General features: G+C 42.6%; 1 protein-coding gene across 7 annotated transcripts in view; it reads right to left on the bottom strand.

Annotated features, from left to right (window-relative positions):
• Nucleotides 1–16,842, bottom strand: part of ttll7 (tubulin tyrosine ligase-like family, member 7) — a 70,107-nt gene that overhangs the window by 43,883 nt on the left and 9,382 nt on the right. For all 7 annotated transcript variants that reach the window (XM_070961824.1, XM_070961822.1, XM_070961825.1 and 4 more), the window contains exons 4-9: nucleotides 16,411–16,532; nucleotides 13,618–13,685; nucleotides 13,160–13,318; nucleotides 8,952–9,168; nucleotides 6,755–6,919; nucleotides 3,681–3,839 (exon numbers count right to left, since the gene is read on the bottom strand). In XM_070961824.1, coding sequence (XP_070817925.1) covers nucleotides 3,681–3,839; nucleotides 6,755–6,919; nucleotides 8,952–9,168; nucleotides 13,160–13,318; nucleotides 13,618–13,685; nucleotides 16,411–16,532 — 890 coding nt within the window. The remainder of the gene's footprint in view (nucleotides 1–3,680; nucleotides 3,840–6,754; nucleotides 6,920–8,951; nucleotides 9,169–13,159; nucleotides 13,319–13,617; nucleotides 13,686–16,410; nucleotides 16,533–16,842) is intronic.

Below are 16,842 nucleotides of genomic sequence, written 5' to 3'. Positions count from 1 at the left end.
TGACACCAGAGAGACAGCTTCGCACGGACCAGGCAGGTTTCTAATTATTCATGCTCACTACAAACACTTGTTTCTTTTTATTTAGAGTTGACCAGCTGGAGCTTTTTTTCTGCTGTGTGTAGGGAACAACTAAAAAAAAAAAAAAAAAAAAAATTTAAGCAAGCCAGAGACTGTAATGAGGCTGGGCCTCAATCCACCCGTCCCTGTGTTGGGGTCTACGGACACCAATCAGGACCCCATGAGAACAATGAAGTGTGCTCTTTGTGAGGTTCTGTTTCAAATATAAGGGGTGGAGCATTTAAAGGAGTAGTTTTTTTATATATCGTGTCCTCACCCATCACCCACCAAACCTCTAGTAATATTTTTTCCATTTTCCTCACTCCGGTTGACATTATTTGTCATGCCGGCTTACAGCACATGGGCCCTGGATAAACTTGAGAGAGGAGGGGGTGCGGGGTGATAATGCTGTCCCATTGCTATATTTTGCCATTGAGTAAGTGCACTCCTTATGACTCACAGTGGATTTGGAGAGGTCTGCTGTTCTCTTTGACCCGCGCACCCCAATTTTAAGTCACCACCACTGCAGAATTTATGAGTAAAGCCTGTGTCATGAGGCGTTCCTTGAGCCAAAGTGAATGTACGCGCATTTCTGCATCGATTGGTTTTCCTTTGATTTTTTTTTTTTTTTTTGCCTTTCAAAAGACAAACACTCAATGAAGCCCTTAAAGCCAAAGCCTTGGCACTGACAATCCAAACCACAGTCTATACAGACTGTGTGCGTGAATACGCACTCTGTGTGTGTGCGCTCGCGTGCATTCGTGTGTGTGTGTGTGTGTGTGTGTGTGTGTGTGTGTGTGTGTGTGTGTGTGTGTGTGTGTGTGTGTGTGTGTGTGTGTGTGTGTGTGTGTGTGTGTGTGTAGAGTGAAGATCACGGCTCAATGAAACGCCTTTCCTATACGAGACACAGATGCTGTCTGGGCTGGTTTAATGAAAGTGAACGTCTCGGGTTACGCCATTTGAGCAAGTGTGTGTATGTGTGTGTGCCTATGTAGCGCTGATGTTTTGAATGTCAATAGGAGGCAAAACTTGTGTTGAAAACCCTGCTGAATTAAGATAAGGATCACACAAAAGCCTGTCTCTCTTTTTTACCTCCTCTTCTCCCCTTTCTATACTTGCTCTGAGCACAATGCGCCTGTTTGATGCCTGGCCTTGGTCTGAGAGGCATCACTCTTGCCGTCTCTCTTTTCACCCCTGTGCCAAACTATTTAGCAGGTGTGCACTGGTCTGTGGGTTGTTCCTCTTGAGTATCTGTATTTGTTATCAGTATATATTTCTCTTTGTGCTTGTATGCTGTATAGCCAGTGTATTGTATCTTGCACAAAGGTTTTCTTGCTGGCAAGATAGAGGCGACCATGTCCTCTGATCATGGGAGTTTGGAGTTGCAATATTTTGAATACCTTGTCACAAAAAAAAGAGTGGCTACTTTTTGGAGGTGTAATTGGAGGATGTGAGAGGCAATTGTGTTCCTTTTAGCTCCCCAGCTTCCTGCACACAGCAGACAAAAATACAAAGGGTAGGACTAATGTCATTTGACAGTTTTTTACATATGATACCATCAAGCTTTCAGGTATCCGACTGGCTTTGAGTTTACACAGGTTGAACTTTCATTTCCTGGCTGGGAGTTTTCATGTTCAACAACCAACTTTGACATTTTAGAGAGGAAGGCAGTGTCGGAACAGCAGTCTGGGTAAAGCTACAGCGAGGCATGGCACGTGTAATTCACAGTGGCACCAATGAGGAAACCTGAGAGGTGAAGTCCACAAATTCAAACCAAACCTGTAAGACCTTGACTGTGTTTCAATTCCTGACACAATTTTTACTGTGCTGGGACTCAGGGGGGTAGAACAAAAAAAATGGTGAAATGGGATGAAATAAATTCAATTTGCCACAAAATGTTGCAAAGTGATCTGCTGAAAAATTTAATTTGGACCTGAGGGCTTGCCATGGGGTACCGTTTGTGGCAACCAGCCGATGGGCCCGGCTGCGTGTTGCATCCCTGCTGAATAGGAATGAACGTCAGTAGGCTAAAAAGTGTAATAAAGTTATTTTCAGGCTTGACAGCATACGCAGTGAGGATTTGAGAAGGGATCTCTATGCATGCAACTAGCCCCTGACTAATCAGTTGAATTTTGGAAATAAATGATTGTTGCTGTAAATGTTGCGTGAAAGAGAAGTAGGGTTATGTGTGTGTGTGTGCGCGTGCGCATGAGTGTGTGTGCGCGTGGGATGTTAATTGATGAGAGTTATAGAGAGCTGCTAGTAGCACAGGGGGGATCATTACTGCCGGAGTGGAACAACTGCATTCACGGCTGTTTCCCATGTCTCATACACATTTACACACACACTCTCACACACACAGGCACAATGCACATACTGTCACAGTGCACCAGCAGCCAAAAGGAACACCATCCTCTTGCTCTCTCTTGTACATCCTTTTGTCATATAGTACAACTGCTCAGCCACACAAAGAGTCAGGAAGGGTAATTATAACACGCTAATTCCACGATGGCTCTTCGGAAACTCTAAAATATAAAATCAAACACTTTTGTAAGTCGAAAGATTTATTTTGGGTTGGCATGATCGGGAAAAACAAACAATTATCCCAGAGGCATTTCCCATCCTTGAGTCAATTTGTGGGAAAGGGGGGGGAAAGGCGCACAGCCACTTTGGGTTAAAGGATTTAGGTCACGCTTTAACTGACTGGCTGACATCAGAACGGTGAGACAGAAATCCTGGAGTGGAATCTGCACTCGAATCAATCTCCTCAATGACTGACACTTGAGAGACTGTCACTGAGAGAATGAGGGGCGGGTGTCTTGCGAGTCAACCTGCCATCCTGACCTATATTTTTATACTCTCCGTGTGTGTGTGTGTGTGTGTGTGTGTGTGTGTGTGTGTGTGTTTTTGTATGAGGAAGAGGTGTCTTTGTCTTGTCTTTTATGCTGCTGTGTGTGTGCCGGCATTTCTATTTATATGCGTGGGTGTGTATGAATGCACGCATGCATGTAATTGTGTGTTTGTGGTTGTGTACAACCCTTTCATTTTACATGGGAATGTGTCTCTCCTTGTGTTCGGAGGTGCATAAATACATACTTGAGACTGCGTGGGTGTTTGCGTGTGTGTGTCTGTGCACCAGAAACGAGTGTGTGTAAGCAAAATCAGTGTGTGTTTATGCTTTCTGTCAGTGTGGGGCAACGTCTCCCTCTCTCCTGCTGATGCCACATTACTTCAGTTTAGGAGCTGCTGTCACTTTAGCAGCGACATAGACAGGTGAGACTTCACAGATGGCAGCCATCCTCTTTCTGACTGACAAACACACACATACACACTCTCGAGAAAAAATTCATAAATCACAGAAGTAAATCTCCTGTACTTTCATTATTTTTCATTATGTTTTAAACTTTAAAAACATTGATTTCCATAATATACTACATAAAAATAACACTGAAGAAGAATTACTTCAAAATTTAAAAATCCTGACTTACTAAATGAAAAGGTCCCTTAAGTTATTAAATACACTTTTTTTAATTCAGTTTTTGCCAGAAACCACAAGTAGAAATTAGTAGGGAAGGGTGAGAAACACTTATGCCTTTTCACACAAAACACACACAGAGCTGTACCTCCAGTAGCCAGGGTTTGAGTTTGCGGTCCAGGATGATGTCAAAGCCCAGGACCTCAAAGCAGACGCTGTCGCTCCCTGGTGGCTGGCCGGGGCGACACATGCGATAGGCGTGCAGCACATGGGGCTCAGCCACTATCAATGTCTTCACCACCAGCTCCTGGCAAGACACAGACACAAAGAGAGAGAGAGTAATCCAGTGGACAAAGAGACCACAAATCTTACTCATTTTCAGTTGGATTCATTCATGCTGAAAAGACACAGGCGGAAGATTTTACAGCAGCTGAATTAAGCTCTTCTTAAAGTGAAAATGGTGCAATTAGAAGTCCCACTTTAATTGCAGGTTGCAAACGCTTGAACCTTCAGATTTAGCACTTTGACAATGGAGTAATCACAAATCAGACTGATCCTCAGTTCTGTTGTGTGTCAAGATACAGTTTAAAACGTGAGGAGAAACAGTGTTACTGGCACAGAACCTTTTTAATTTCGCTCACACACAGACTTTCACCAATGTTGGTGGTGGTCCATCTGTGTGGGTATTAGCTCCCAACCTGTGTTTGTGTGTGTTTGCACGTATGTTTGCTGGCTGCTACCTGCCTACTCCCACTGTGCAACTGGGGTAAACATGCTCACTTTGACACACACATACACATACACACACATTCTGCACAAAGCTTCCCCTCACCACTCAAGCCCCACACAGCGCTGCTGGCCTGCAGTTTGCTCAGTCCAGTCTGACTGCTGGGTGCAGGAGAGGGGTATGGTGGTCTGGCCCAGGCCTGATAAGGCGGCAGCCCCCCTCCCTTTTCTATCTGTCTGTCGCTCACACACCTCCATCCATCTGTCCATCCATCCGCCCGTCTGACCCACAGGCTGTCCAGCACAAACACCTGCTGCCACCGTTTATGCCCGAAGTCCCCAGTACTGGCTGGAGTGTGTCTTTATCCCTGCCCCCATCACCTCCCTCCTTATCCTGAGCCCCCAGCACTGGCTACTGCCTAGCACTGTGCATGTGTGTGCATGTGTGCCTGTGTTTTGTTCAGCTTAAATGGTTGTATAAGCCTCTTTGATCTCTTTATTTTTTAATATCAGCTGGATAAATCTATATGTTATTTTAGTTATTTGACCTGTGCATGTATAATTCATGTAATCTCTAATCTGTTTAAATACTGTCTTTCTATGTCATTATAGTAGAGACAGCAGGGTGCTGTAGTGTTTACTGATGTTTACTCCTAACCGTTGGTTCCTTGGTTCCTTAGTTTTTCTGTCAATACAAATTTCTGCACACAAACTCTTCAAAACCATTTTAACTCGGCATATTAAATGGCTATCTATGTTTACTGTAGTTCAAAGATGATCAAAAACTGCAAAAACTGTAACCTATATTGTTTCTGAATGTCCACCAAAACAAACAATAGACCTTAGCGAATCAGAAAAGGAGCATGAATGTCACTCTAGCTGTACCATCTGAGAGGACAACATGTAACTGTTTCATTGTACTGATTAGTACATGCTCACTCTGACACACACTCTGCACACAGCTTCTCCTCACCGGTCGAGCCCCACGCAGTGCTGCTGGCCTGCAGTTTGCTCAGTCCAGTCTGACTGCTGGGTGCAGGAGAGGGGTATGGTATGGTGGTCTGGCCCTGGACTCCATAACAAGCCTATTTGTAGTCAGACAGTGCTCTCAAAATTACATCCACATAAAAAAGCTGCAGCTTTGCTGGTCAAACCTTGGACACTATGCCCCATACAGCACATCAATAATACCTCAATATGAAAGAGATGTCTGTGTTTCACATGAAAAAAAACAACATGATATTCTTAACCCCCACAGACAATCTTTTGGCAAACAAACTCTCTGACTCTCTGACCGTGACCATTGGCGGGAAGAGTCAGGGCAGCCTGCTAGGTCTGTATGGGAACAAAATGTAAGAGGAGAGATGAAAAGAGAAGGAGAGAGGAGAGCGAGCAGAGAGCATAAATACAGAGTTGAAACAAAACGCAGTGTGCGAGTGCGAACGGACAGCACTAACACCAAAGTGGTGCAACTTCTGAAGAAAGAGCGGAGGAAAAAAAATGGTGAGAGAACAAGAGAAGAGGAGGACAGTCTGGGTGAATCAGAGGGTGAGGTGTGTCACTAAGGGAAAAGAAAGATGACAGAAAAAGAAACATGAAGAAAATATGAAAAAGATCACCAAAAGAGACCATGGAGAAATTGCACAAGATGGATAAGAGAAGAGAATGAAGAAAAGGAAACATCACCTAAACAAGAACTTCAGCAAAAGGGTAAAGGACTGACCACAATACATAAAACAGCCTCAAAAGATGCTTTGTTTAACATGTGCATAAAGAAAAGTGGAAGCTGAAGGAAAGGAGAAATAAAATACTGCCTTGAGGAGAGTATAATAATCAATGGGATTTGATTTTGAGGTTGAATGCTGGTAGCATGAGAACAGACAATGAAGCAGAGAACAAGCGCTGAGGGACCATGCAACCCAAATGACCATGGACCAAGGGACAAAAAGTCGAGGTTGAGAAAGAAATAGAAAATAAGAATAGAAATAGAACATTAACAGAACCAGGGATAAAGAAATAGGTAGAAAAGAAAAACGTGAAAGAATGGTAATAGATAAGGGCGTATGATGAGATCGATGGATGTATGTTTGGGAGGTAAAAGAATCTTCCAGAAAGACTGATGAAAGAAAATGAACAAGGTAAAGGTGTTTGGATGAGCTGCCAGACAGGGAGAGCTCACCCTCCAGGAATGGAGTTTTCACTGAGCTCTGCGTGGTGTTGAACAAGACTCTGAAGCTCAAGCTTGAATTACTGTCATAACAAATCATATCAAACCGTTGCTTGTCCGCTTGTGTTTTGTGTGCAGCGCGTGTTGGTTAGTGGCAAGAGCATGTGTATATATATGAGTGTACGCTTACAGATTACACTTACGGATGTATGCATGTGCTGTTTGCATTTGTGGTACAGCACATCCTTGCTTTTATGGAAGTACACATCCGCCACGATATTTCTGCATTTAACTGTGTTTGTGTCTGTTTAGGTGGACTACCCACGTACAGAGACATCTCCCCAGAACTTGGTCACATCGTAGTCGTTGGTGCGGAGGAACTCGGTGAACCAGCTGATGGACCTCTTGCTGCCTTTGTCCACTGTCTCGTCTCGCTCAAAGTTCTCATTGTGTTTGTTGACTGAGTAGTTGGTCAGATGCATGTAGAGCTGGCTCTGTGGAGACAAAAGAGAGTAAGAAGGGCCTTTAGGCATTAAACTCTAACATATTGTATGCATGTTCACACCTATCTGTGGCTAACAATTTGTAGCTTTATTTAATTTGAGCACTAGCATAAGAACACAAATTTGGGGGAGAAATAGGCAAAAACACATTACTTGTTCATTTCTTTAATACTGAAAAATACTGAATATCTAATGACAATTTGACCAAATCTGTTATACTGCAGAGTTTCAGGTCTGTGGTGTACTTGTAAAACAACTTCTTTTTATAAGCTCTGGCAACATTAAAAATCTAATATCACTGCAACAGCAGATCATATTTGCACCAGATGGCATGTTTTGTTTGTTGTTGCAAAAAAAATCATTCTCTTCTTTTTCCCCTAAACTCCATTATTTACTGAGCAGAAGAAGAAATTAAGGTCTTTTTCACCTGCTTCTTACTCCCAGTTAGATGTATTTGTACTTGAGACTTGTCCAGTACAACAACAATGTAATCCTAATGGCTACAAATAACTCCACTGAAGCAATAGTAAATACAATGAAATGTTATTTTAATACATAGTGTACATACTGTATATTGTATTTAAATAGCTGTGGTACTTGTGAAGGTGCTCTTTAGTGTAATTATACCTTTGTCAGTGATGATAATCATCACAGCAAAGAACATCCTCAAGGGTACTGATGCGTTTATCCCCACAGACCACAGACCCATGTTTTAATGAAAAACATTTTCTCCAAACTAATGCGGTAGACAAGAATAAAGGAAAAAGTGAAACTAGTCCCCTGGCAACAACTAAAGATGCCAGGAAATGGTGCAGCAAAAAAAGTAAAATGCAGCTCACTGTACCATATGAGAATAACTCCATACAGCACCATGTGCTGTTTTTGCTATATCTTAAAAATTAGGTGATGCTCCTATGGGATCCACTGATAATGAGTGCAACAGCAGGTAAGCTTACAATTACAGATCACCAAAATCTCAAGTGCAATAGTGATGTTCAGTGACAGTGATAAGCAGACTCAGAGTGATAGTACCCCACAATGCATGGTTAAAATGCACCACTGAGTGGTTGACTATGACTAGCCATTGTGTAACCCTTGCTGTGTCCGTCTCTTTAAACACTATCCCTCACAACTTAAGACAATACATCCTTGTCCTTAACCTGCATGATAATAACGCTGTGGCTGCAGGCCACTCCAGATCCTGATGGCTGTCTGGGAGCAACTCTCTGTGGGATTGAGCATCCATCTCCATGGCATGACTCACTCCATCATGTGTCACAGACTGAGTAAGACAATACACACTTGCACGGGATGGGTCCAGTGTGTCTATGTGTGAGTGTGTTCATATAGTAGAAAAGCATCATGGCGATGTGCGTGCGTGCGTGTGTGTACATCACATCATCAGCAACAGACTGTGCTTCAGCAGGTGCAGAACCTCAAGGCAAAAATGAACTGCTTGATATTACAGGAGACATCTGGCATGTGGGCATTTACGCTCAGCTGTGTTCGTACAGTATGCCTGCACATTCTGTGTATGTCTGTGTGTGCGTGTGTGTGTATGTGAGAGAGGGAGAATATAGGCCATGCAGTTGTCTTTATTTGGGCACTGTTGACTGTGTAGATGAGTACTTGCATATTTTTGTGATCAAAGGGAGATTACACTGTGTTTCCCAACCTCTGTCCTCCTGTGTGTGTGTTTGTGTGTCCAATTTGATTATGTTGAGTTGCATAAGCCCATTGCTCCATGGCTCCGGTTCGTGGGAATGCATCGCTCTTTGAATCTACTTCTACTATCTGTCTGTCTGTGGTGCATTTTCTGACTCACCTGATTGGCCACATACCAGGTACACTATGTACTTTATGATGTAAATCCATGAACAGTTGTGTGTACAGCTCATCAAGCTGGCCTTGCGCACAGATGGTACACAGATAAAGCTTTTGTGAAGCACGAAGTAACTTTGCTTTGAAAGGTGCTACACAAATAAGGGCTACAATCATTATTATTTGTAGTTCTTTGACTCACCAGGTTGGCCTCACTGGGTGCATGGTACTTCTCTGTGCCCATGCGAACCAGGCCGTCGTTGTAGAGAAAAATGCGAAGTGGGTCGCAGGAAGTGACAAGGATGTAGATGCGCAGGTCAAACTTGTAGCCCTCCATCAGGAAGGGCTTGTCCAGGTACTCCTGAACAATAAAGTGCTCCTGGGCTGGCAGCTTCTCACAGTTACGGATAAGTGAGATCCTGGATAGACAGAAACTTTATTAATCCTTGGGGGGGAAATTGGGGTGTCGTCACCAGCATAATAAAATATGGCATAGTAAAGACAAAAAAGATAATTAAAAAAATGATAGATGGGAGCATAGCAGGGACCGTGAACATGACTGATGACATTGGCACTGTCTTATATACGTGTTGAAGCAAAAAAATCGAGCCAAACAGTATACAGATTTTATGGGTTTCAACACAATATTTCATTTCAAAGTCATAGGGAAAAGTTGGGGGCATATTTCTGGGGTGCCACATCTGTCTCTTATGCTGATACTTTCAATCTTCACATCCCAAGAATAACTTTGCCCTGCCTCTAAAAGCAACGGATGGTACTAATGATGTTCTACAGGAGCAACAAATGCAATCAGAGGGAGAAGATGCGTCCTCTGAATGAGTCAAAGATGTTTGGCCTTTCAGAATGAAAGGGTTAGAGCCATGGCGCCCCGACGGTGTTTGTTTGACCTTCCACTGCTACAGAAACATCGCTGAAATGGACGCACTCAGCATTCCTCAGGTATAGCTTGAGCAGGACAAGCTGTTTGGCTCTGTGAGGCATCTAACGTTCCAAAATTTTTGTTACTCTGTTAATTACCTGGCCCTGTAAATAAAACGGTAGAAAAACAAATGTACAAAAAACAGACAGGTACAATATAAACACTGGTTTGTCTGAGCAACACTCTGCAGGCATCTGGAGAGCATTGTGATTTTCTCAAGTCCAACTCCACTGAATGGCACAGTACATCAAATGCTGTTGCAAGGACTTTCAGCTGTGGGCAGGTTAATAGGAGCAGACATTGTGCTCCCTTTCAACCTCCGCTCTAATTCATTTGCTTTGGTCTCATGTCACCGGCACTCAGACCTTATAGTACGCAGGCCATTGCTAGCTGGACTAAAGAATGAGTTATGTTAGTTGTGCGTGCATCTGTGTCACAATGCACATGAGGGTGAGGGCCAATATTTTCAAAACTTTGTGAAAGTGTGTATATCTGTCCATATATGTGTGGATGTATGTATGTGTGCAGGGAGGGTGAGGGGTCATTGTTAATCAATCCCCCCCTATGTACAAGCATTGCAACTAACCTGTGTCACCATCATTCATAGTCAAGGCAGACTTGGCCTAAATTGCTTACATGCACAGGTTGGAAGGCTCCACTATACAAGCAGGCATACCGCATACACAAACAAAATATTTGGCCAAAATGTAAAGACTTGATTGTTCACAAAGTACAGCTTGAAGTGTTGAGACATTGTGGCACCAAGCCACCAAAGGTCAAACATCGGTCTGCTTTGTGGCTTCTGTAATCGTAGGAGTGCAGTCTATGCTGTTTTATTTTAGCCAAAGAATCCACCTGCTCGGTGACTCTAATGAAGTAAAAACACTGGAGCATTGTTGATGAGCCTCCAAGTGTAAATCTGGACTGGGATCCATTTATTGCTTTTCAGATTATGATGAAATAAGGTCTCAGTTCAGCAGTCCTCCCTTCAGAGGTTTGATAAAAACCTTGCCAGCATGTAGATCTGCTTTAGTATAATGTTGTTGTTACTTTCAGGTTTATAAATCGCTCGTCATCACCGCATGCTCCCGCCACCTAAAATACTGCCTTATTACAGACAAGCACCTCTTTGGCCTGCTTATCACAGTACTTGAACAGAAAAGAACAGGGAGAAGTTGATTGAAGCCTGACCGACAATGTGAGGGGCCCTCCTAACAGGCAGACAGCAAGCTGAATGATGAAGACAGGGTTAACGGTGTTAGTTAGCCGAGGAGGAGTAGCTGAGGAGAAGACGACATGATTGATGAGCTGTGGTGTCAGATAATCACAGCCCACTCTCCCCTGCCTATTTAATTTGGCACCGGAGGGGATCTCGCCTTTTTAAGCCCCGCACGCGCTTTTATTTTGTTTCCCTTATAACAAGCTGCGCTTCAGACACAAACAATAACTTCATTTAGTTGGCCGACGGAAAAATAAATTACAGGGGGTAGATATAACTTAATTTCCTGCCGCGTCACACCATGCACAAAAAATTGAGAAAAATCTAATCTTGTGAGCCGCCCGCCGTTGACTGGACGAGCTAAACTCATCATCTTTCATATTCTTAATGTATTGCAATAATTCAGCCTTTGCTGCCTTTTATTCTTTAATAAATAAGGGCTTAGTGCAGCATGGAGTTATAAGTAATGCTCACATTATACCAGAAAGGACAAATTCAAAGAGAATTAGAGGGTGAGGTGAATCACACTGAGCTATTTGTACTTCAATATCCCCACCTATTGGTGCCAGTGATGAATACACTCTGAAGTATTTCTTCATATATGCACTTCAGGGATCACATTTTCAAAGAATAGAGCAAAAAGAATCTTTGATAAATGTTTCGTGATCTGAGCAATTTCAATGTATTCTGAGGTGCTCAAGAAAGCTATGTGCAGTGTGCAAAGCAAAATCTGATTCTTTTCAGAGGACCCTTTATTTTGACCAAATCATAATTTTCACAGTTTGGCCTGTCTTTGAGAAACAGAACTATTTGTAAAACCAAACACTTGAATCTTTTAACTTGAATTAAATCACTTGTTTTTTTTAGTCTTGTCCTTGACCTCCTCACAGGTCACATTGGAGCTGAAGAGAATTCTGTTTTGAGGGCCTAATGAGTTCCTTTGGCTCATACATAAACATTAGAATCATTTACTGGGATTATTTTTGACACAGTTTACAATACTTGTGTTGTTGACCACTTCTTGAATATTAACTGAACTGCTGCATTCATCCATTTTTGAGTCACTTAGCCTGGTCAGTGTTGTGATGGCAAAAAGCCCAAATGTCCTCAGGGAGCTTCCTAATTTTCATCAACTCCTCCTGGGAGTTAGATGTTATTCCTCCAGGGTTTCGCAGCTCTGCTCCAGTCAGGGGTACCTCCTAAAGCCAGGGAGCTTTCTTACTAGATGACCTAGTCTGCTGAAAGAGCTCTTCTCAAAGCAAAGGAGCTTTAAAATCAACACAACCCTCAAGCTTGCCCAGGCTTATAATGTTCAGGGTTTTATTTGACACTGGGCCAGAGGAAGTCGGTTCAACTCTTTGGAAAATATTGGGTTGCAATGTTTTGTCCAACCTATTTACACACATTAGGTGGACAGAATATTAGTAACACTTTATAAAAGAAAAGGTGAAGCTTCATGAAAGGTGCGATGATTTTTATATCTGACTCCTTAAGAAAATATAGGTATACCTATGTCACCATGCACACAGTTCAGAAAAAAACAGGGTTCCTCTAAATACTTCATGACAGCAACTGTCATGATAGTGAAAACATAACACCTGAGATGGCTGCCCCCCAATGGGACCGCAAGTATGAAATATGCATTCAGGTACCACAGCCTGCTCATCAGATGCTATTGAGAGACAGAGTCCCCCTGCAGCAGCCATCTTGGTCCATTTTCTAGTCTGACTGGTCTCTGCTGATGGTGCCTCATAAAGGAATCCAATAATCACATGCAGAGACCTTCAGGGAAGAAACTACAGTAACTGCCAGGGACTGTGTGTGTGTGTGTGTGTGTGTGTGTGTGTGTGTGTGTGTGTGTGTGTGTGTGTGTGTGTGTGTGTGTCCATGTATGTGTCCTCCACTAGCAGCGATAACCTCTGATTTATGGAGAGTGTGACCATCGAGGACAATGAGGCCAACAATGAGATTCACCACACCCTCTCAGCACAAATACTCAATCTGGTCCCAGCCATAATGCTATTTCCATAGACACCCATGTCAGGGTCACAAACCTCTTATTGCCTTGTTTTGTTGTGCTTGTCCTCTATTTGCTCTACTGCTAATTTCCTCCACCACTCACTCACTCTCTTGCTGTCTATCCTCTGCTTCAGTGACTCTCTCCTTCGCCCTCTCTTGCCCTGGCTCCCTCTTATAGTCTTATAGTCAATGTGTCACATTGTTCCGGGGCGCTTGCTGGCCTCTGACCTACCCGTGACCCATGGCCCCATTGGCAGGTTTGACGATAAAGGTCTTCTGCTTGCGTTTCCTGCGTAGCTCCTTGACGTAGTTCTGGAACTGAGTGTACTCGGCAGGGAAGATCCAGGTTTTGGGTATGAAGCTGTACTCTTGAGGCTGGCACTTGATCATTCTGGAGAAACAAAGAAAAGGTGTGTGTTGGAGTAAGGTGACAACATTTTACGCTTTTAGAATCATCTGGAGTTTTGTACTTTTTAAAGCAGAAGCTGCATTTTGGTTACAGTAAGAATTGATTTTGTGCTTTCACAGCAGTATCTTCCACTTATTTGGCTTCTTATGGTGGAGCGCTACAAGCACCCAGTTCTAACTTCACAGAGTGCCAGCTGGCTGAACACTGAGCTTTGAAATACTCTTGATTTTGCAACTGAACCAAAGCGCTGTCATATGTGTTAAGAGAGATAGACAACTTACTTGGACATGTTTCTTGCTAGGCAGTCTTTGCGGCAGATTTCACCCATGCCAGGGAAATGGTTAATTCTCTGCAGAGGGACAGGCAGACATAATAATGTTGTTAGGGCCATTACGCCACTCAATTCCACCCCCACCCCTTCATAAAAATGAGCACATTAAAGGCAGCAACCTGAAGTGAGCTTACAATGTTCTGACATTTATGCCCAATTACGGACTCAAAACAAAAAGGTGACGCTGAGACCTTTCTCAACCCTTATTTAGTTTACCAAGGTTTTTTTATACTCCTTAAAGGTTGGGTAGGGAAGAGCAGAGGAAAAAAAAAAACAAAAAAAAAAAACGATCAATCTCAACTCCGAGGGGCCGAGGTAATTGGTTCTGCATCGCAAGCTCCTGCAGTGACAGTTGAATGAATTGCTTTGAATGCGCCGAAAGGGGGGTGGGGGGTAAAGGAAAAATCTGGGTTTGCTGTATTCTTTGACCAAATGAGCCTGAACAGGGGTGTTAATTAGGCTCGTATGAACTGAAACTTGACAGCAAACTCTCACAGTACATCACTAAACGGAAAAAAGAAAAAATTAAAAGAGGGAGAGAAAGAGGAGAGGGAGGAAAAAAAGAACGCACAGTGTAAAAGGATCCCGTGATTATTATCCAAACGAGACAGACGTAATTAGGGATTCGGAAGAGATTGCACAATTATGCCAATGCCGCGAGACGACGTGGCTTGTGAGGGGAAATCAAAACCAATTGTTGAGAGACCTCTACTTTTCTACTGAGAAATTATCTCATGAAACACCACAGCAGCACGAGAGAGCAAGTGAAAACAATTGACAGCAAATCACCACTTCCATGTGAAACATTAGCCACATTGCTAGGCATTAAAGCTGTTACAGTATTTGTAATATTCAATCTACTTAGCTGAACTCTTGCTGCCCCTGTCCTAACAAGCCATACTCTTACTAGCTTGTGATTTAATCAATCATTAGTGCCCAGTCTAATCAAATAAGCACTCTGGAAGATGGATGGCTAACGCTCGGAGCAGCAGCAGCAGCAGCAAGTTCACCCAGCAGGACCGGGAGGTCATATGGAGGTAAGATTACTCTCAGACTTGTACACACAACCCAGAGCAACTCTTGTTGTTTGGACCCATCTTGTCAACATCACCAGTGACATCTGAAACCTGACCCTCCCACCCCCCGCTGCTCACAACTTGTCAGTCTACCTGTCAATCTTCTCATCAGTCTCTGTGTAAGCTCTGTTGTTCCCTCTCACCCTGTCCACCTTTCTCTCCTATTTGCTGTCTCCCTTTTACCTCCCAGGGTCTGAAAAAAAAGCAGATGGGCATATTCACTCTTCTGTCCATCTGCACTTATTTTCCCTTCTTTCTATTCAATTTAATTTAATTCTGACATTTACTGCATTTAATATGAATATTCTTCTCTTTCTGTTGCTTTTCCCCAACTCTGACTCATCTGTTCCAAACTCCTCCATATACCATCCCCTTTCCATCCGCTCTAATCTCTTTTTTCCTGTATATTTTCCTTTACCTATTTCTTTACTTGTGCTGGAGACACATTGAAAAACGTATTGTAAGGCAGGGTGGTATGCCAACACCCGATAGGCTGCAGCTGTAGTGGCCAAGTTGGACTCAGAGATACCACATTATACACACTGATTAGGTTCATCAGGTTCAGCAACCTGAGCCATGGTCTTGATGAAAACTGTTCCATTTCAGTACACTGTGAGCTCATATGATACCTTATGTATACTGTTAGAATTGTGAGCAACAAATATACAAATATTGTAATAACCCAGTGTCTTCTGAAGGATTTTTTTTTTCATCATCTACATTGGTTGTTTTAATTGTCTTTATTTGAACTGAAATTTCACAAGGTCAGTTATCGGTGAAAGTTTTAGGCTTGACTTCAGTTATTTTGAAATTTTCACATATACAGTATTTTATTGTCTTAACTATTGACAAACCACTTTGCAAGCATGTGCTGACTGCTGAGGTTAGCCAGCAGCATACTTATGTGTATACCACGATGACTGTGATACCTTGTAACAGGGATTCATTTAAGGTGTAATTGTTTTTTTTCTCCAATCAAACTGTTACAATTCAGATTTCTGAACATCTCAGTGCAAAATATTTCAAATATTTAAAGGCCTGCATCACAGTAGTTTATTCTCTCCACAAGAGTGTAAAAAAACGTATCTAGGAATGCTTCTTGCTGTCATAAGTTCGTATCCAACTCACCTAAGGAGTATTTGAAGGAAAGAATTTGGTTTTCTATATGGGAAAATCCTTTAGATAAAAACTCTCCAAGCACAGGAGAGTTTAAGTAACTGTCATGTTCATTTCATCCTTTAAATCCCTTTCTTCTGCAGCACTGCACTTTTTAACTTCAGACACATCTCTTTCACTGTTTCTCTTGAGGAATCCTCGGGGAAATCCTTCCTCACCTTACCAACAAGTGATGTACACTATTAGAAGCAGGTTATTTTGGTTTTAACGTCTGGTTTAGCTTTAAAGGCCACTGAACACATATGATCTTTTTTCAGATCTGCTCCTCAAAACTTCCAGTTACATAGATCCACTGGCAGCTTATCACTATCATGGTCTTTGGCTGCTGGCCTCTGAGCAGCTTTATTGGAGCATACCATAAAGGTTAAGATCCAGATTTTCCTGTTCAGTGCAGCAATTGGATCTGACATCCTTATTCTTAAGCTCTCCTCTCTAACCTCTAGGCTACTATACAAGGTGTGCTGATGTGACATGGTAGCCACGCAGTGTACCTGATAATTCCTGAGCTCAGCGATTTTCTCGTGCTGCACGGCTGAGTCATTCCAGATGAGGTTGGCAGTCTCGTCCTCATCCCGGGTCTTGATGAAGTCCATCTCATTGATGACTATACGAACTAGGAAAAAACACTCACATTTAATTGTATTCCACTAACAGAATGAGGCGTGCGGTCATTTACACATTCTTTATATGCTGATTTTGAGTAGCAATATTCATGATGACAAAACAACACATAGATGCAAAGTGCGACTTGGGACCCGCAAATCAAATATTTCTACTTTACAGATCAATGTTTCACTCAAACGTTTTGCTCGGCTTAAATTCCATTTTTGCATAAATTAAGAGAGAAATGACTCCTGGAGATAATCTATCAAACAGCTCACAGCAATATTTACCATTCATGGAATGGTTGCAGAGCAGCCAAT

The sequence above is a fragment of the Chaetodon trifascialis genome, chromosome 4, assembly GCF_039877785.1.
Source record: "Chaetodon trifascialis isolate fChaTrf1 chromosome 4, fChaTrf1.hap1, whole genome shotgun sequence".
In the NCBI taxonomy this organism is placed as follows: Eukaryota; Metazoa; Chordata; class Actinopteri; order Chaetodontiformes; family Chaetodontidae; genus Chaetodon; species Chaetodon trifascialis.
This window is presented reverse-complemented; position numbering and strand designations above follow the sequence as displayed.